Source organism: Marmota flaviventris, chromosome 9 (assembly GCF_047511675.1).
Source record: "Marmota flaviventris isolate mMarFla1 chromosome 9, mMarFla1.hap1, whole genome shotgun sequence".
Classification (NCBI taxonomy): domain Eukaryota; kingdom Metazoa; phylum Chordata; class Mammalia; order Rodentia; family Sciuridae; genus Marmota; species Marmota flaviventris.
The window spans coordinates 18113966-18117491 of record NC_092506.1 but is presented as its reverse complement, the minus strand read 5'-3'; the positions used below and the strand labels follow the sequence as shown (position 1 = coordinate 18117491).

The following is a 3526-nucleotide window of genomic DNA, read 5'->3' as shown; positions in this document are numbered from 1 at the left end:
ATTCAAAAAACCTGTTTGTATTCCATCAAGTCATAGAACTCTTATATTCTAACAACATGAAGAGTCATCAAGTCCCAGGTCCCCAATTTGTTTCCTGACATGTCACTGCCTGCACAGAAATTCACAGAGAATCTTGTTTAAAATATAGATTCTTATAGACCATTAACCTGGCCTAATTGAAAAGCTTCTCTTTTAAAATGTCCATTTGTGCATGAAAAATAAAAGATAATTATCATGATGAGTTTGTAAAGCATTGACCAACTCCGTTCAAAATTTAAAAATATGGAGGCACATAGAGACCCAGCAAATGAATGTCTAAAGTGGATAAAATGGTGAACAATACAAGTTTGTCTTGTTCAAGCACAATACCTAAACATGGTTTTAATTTCAAATTCAAACATCTTTTGAATTTTTTAAAATCTTTTTTTGCTTTTAATTCTGTGGATACATCCCTACCACCGGTCACATATTATGCACTATGGTCCTTTCCATGAATAATGTGTATACTCCTCACCCAGGCACAGATATAAAACCAAAAATAGGCAGTAGCATGGATAATCAATGTCAGGAAAAGACAATGAATCAATAGTTGAGGCCATTGGTGCTATATATATTTACTAAAAATAAATAAATAATAAATAAATAAATAAATGAATTTCAGGCCATGGCTCATGGAGAAGGAAGGAGAACTGGGTCACCAGAGAAAATATCAATTCAAACAAGAAAAAAAATTAATAATACTGAGACGTTGTAATTGAAAGGGGGACTCTCACAGCTTAATCAGTTCAATCTTCTCACTATTAGGGTACAATGAGCACCACAGTATGGAAAGATTTTTCCCAAGACCAAATGATGAAAACTAATCTTTTGTCTTTCCAGCTTGGGTGTTATCTCTTTGACCTTCTGCAAACACTTCTACTCTCAGTCCAGGCTAATTGGTTTAGTTTTCCCTGTCTTTTGAAGAATTTATATAGGAGAACATTATCTTTGATGCATTGCTTTTTATGTATTCTACAATCCATGATATTTATATAGGAGAAGATTAGCTTTGATGTATTGCTTTTTATGTATTCTACAATCCATGATATATATATGAGCTTAAAATGCACCAGTAAAACCACAAAAATGGCTTTAGATAATAATTCATAGAACATTCTCATTTTGAAAATTAACAAAACATAAAACAGAGAAGAAAATAATGATGCTGAATATGATAATTTTAAGATTGTTAGTTACAGGAATACCTAACATAGATTTCAGGAAATTACCTGAGTATAAAATAATTAGGATAATAATGATCATACCTTTTCTTTGTAAAATGTGTATTATTTTTTCATTTGTTCTTTCCTCAAATCCTGTGAATTTGTCCTGGTTGTCTTTATTGTACAGAGGGGTTAAACACAGTGTAGAAAATTTAACATAATTCATAAAATCATTCAGTTTAAATTATTACTTCCAACTATTTCCCACTGGTCCAAAACACCTTCTTGTCCCACAGTTTCTTCATAGCATTTTTTACTTCTGTATTTCTCAGTGTGTAAATCAGAGGATTCAACATGGGAGTGATAATGGTGTAAAATACAGCCACCATCTTATCCTCTGAGAAGGTAGTGTCAGGCCTCATGTACATAAAAGTACAGGGACCGAAAAAGATGATGACCACTGCGATGTGGGAGCCACAGGTGGAGAGAGCTTTGCGTCTTCCTTCTGCTGACTGCTTCCTCAGAGTCACCAGAATGACACTGTAGGAAAAGAGCAAGATCGCAAAGCTCCCTAGACTAATGGTACCACTATTGGCTGTCACAACAATACCAACAATATAGGTGTCTGTGCAGGCAAGTTTGAGCACAGGGTGGACATCACAGAAGTAGTGATCAATCTCATTGGGTCCACAAAAGGGTAATTGGACTACCAGAGCCACTTGGATAATGGAGTGTATGAACCCACCTACCCATGTCCCCAGCAACATTTTACTGCACATCTCCCGGTCCATAATGGTCATATAGTGCAGGGGTTTGCAGATGGCCACATAACGATCATAGGCCATTACAGTAAGGATGAAGATCTCAGTGCAACCAAAGAAATGCACTAAAAAGAGTTGCAGCATGCACCCTGCATAAGAGATAGTTTTGTTCTTTGCTAACATGTCAACAATCATCTTGGGTACTATGACTGAAGAATAACAAATGTCTACAAAAGACAAAAAGTTGAGAAAGAAATACATAGGAGACTTGAGCAGGTTGCCCGTGCAAACTGTCAGCATGATGGTGAGGTTTCCCAGAAGAATGACTGCATAGAAGAATGAGAACAGCACAAAGCAGACTTCCTCAACTTCTGGGTTCTGGGAAAGGCCCCAGAAGATGAATTCAGTTACATTGTTTATTTTTTCCATGGGATGAGTCCATGAGGCCATGTTCCCCAGAGAAAAATTACCTGAAGGACACATGAAAAGGAACATAATCATTTATTTTTAATTCAGAACAAATGAATAATTATCGTAGTTGACCACAGAAAAATGGATAGATATACCAGATTGGTATACACACTTGAAAATGAATCGCATATTTTTCAATTTTCTTACTTCTATATTATATCCATTTTTTTCCACTTCAGATAAAGAAAGAATGTTCAGAGAGAACATAAATCACCTGAGTCTCACTTATTACCAGGAGTCTTCCATCCTTCACTCATTAGTAAGTTTTATTTACAAATATACTTTTTTCTTTTATTTATTATTGATGCATATTATTTATATAGAATTGTGTGATTCATTGTGGCATATTTGAATTTACATGAAAATGTAATTTGATTCAACATAGATTTTATATTGTATAAGGCAATCTAACTTTTAAACAACATCTATTTGAAAAAACAGTAATGTTTGTACAAGAAAATGTTTTTTCTTTATTTTTGATGCATAAGTAAAGACATATGTCCTCCCTTTCCTTGCTGAATATTTCCATGCCTATTCACAATATCCACTCGAGTCCTCAAATACTTGAGACTAGAGACTTTCACATGTTCTCCTTCCTATGAACCTGGATCTTGACTAGATGACTTCATAGTGCCTTATTTGACTCCAAGCTCCAGATATGGTGTGGGGTCATAGAAAGAGAAACAAAATTATACAAATTAGATTCTGATATGATGCTCTTGTAACATTGCTCCATGGTTTAACTTCTCCTAGCTTTCATTATCTCATTTGTGAAATTTCAGAGTTTCAATCTCACTATCACTTATCACAATAGTATTTATTTCTACCATGAAATTAAATCACTTCTATAAGCATGGATTAGTCAAAACACCATTTGTCTCTTAACTGGATTAAAGTAAAATAAAGAAAAAAGGTCATATTCATTCATTTAATGTCTACTTTTTAATGTATCCTTCTGATATTTCATGATATTTTATGGTAATTGCATTAGATATCCCAGTTTGGGAGAATTCAATATTTCCGGAAGATATTGCCATTGAATGATAATTAAAAATAATTTAAGAAGAGGAGAAAATATAATTTAAATAGATG

At 33.9% G+C, this 3526-nt stretch overlaps 1 protein-coding gene across 1 annotated transcript; it reads right to left on the bottom strand.

The window, feature by feature from the left end:
- Positions 1 to 1459: 1459 nt before the first annotated feature.
- Positions 1460 to 2413, bottom strand: LOC114084339 (olfactory receptor 4S2-like). The gene has a single exon (XM_027925453.2). It carries the CDS (start codon positions 2411 to 2413, stop codon positions 1460 to 1462), a length of 954 nt encoding a protein of 317 aa, XP_027781254.2.
- Positions 2414 to 3526: the final 1113 nt, after the last annotated feature.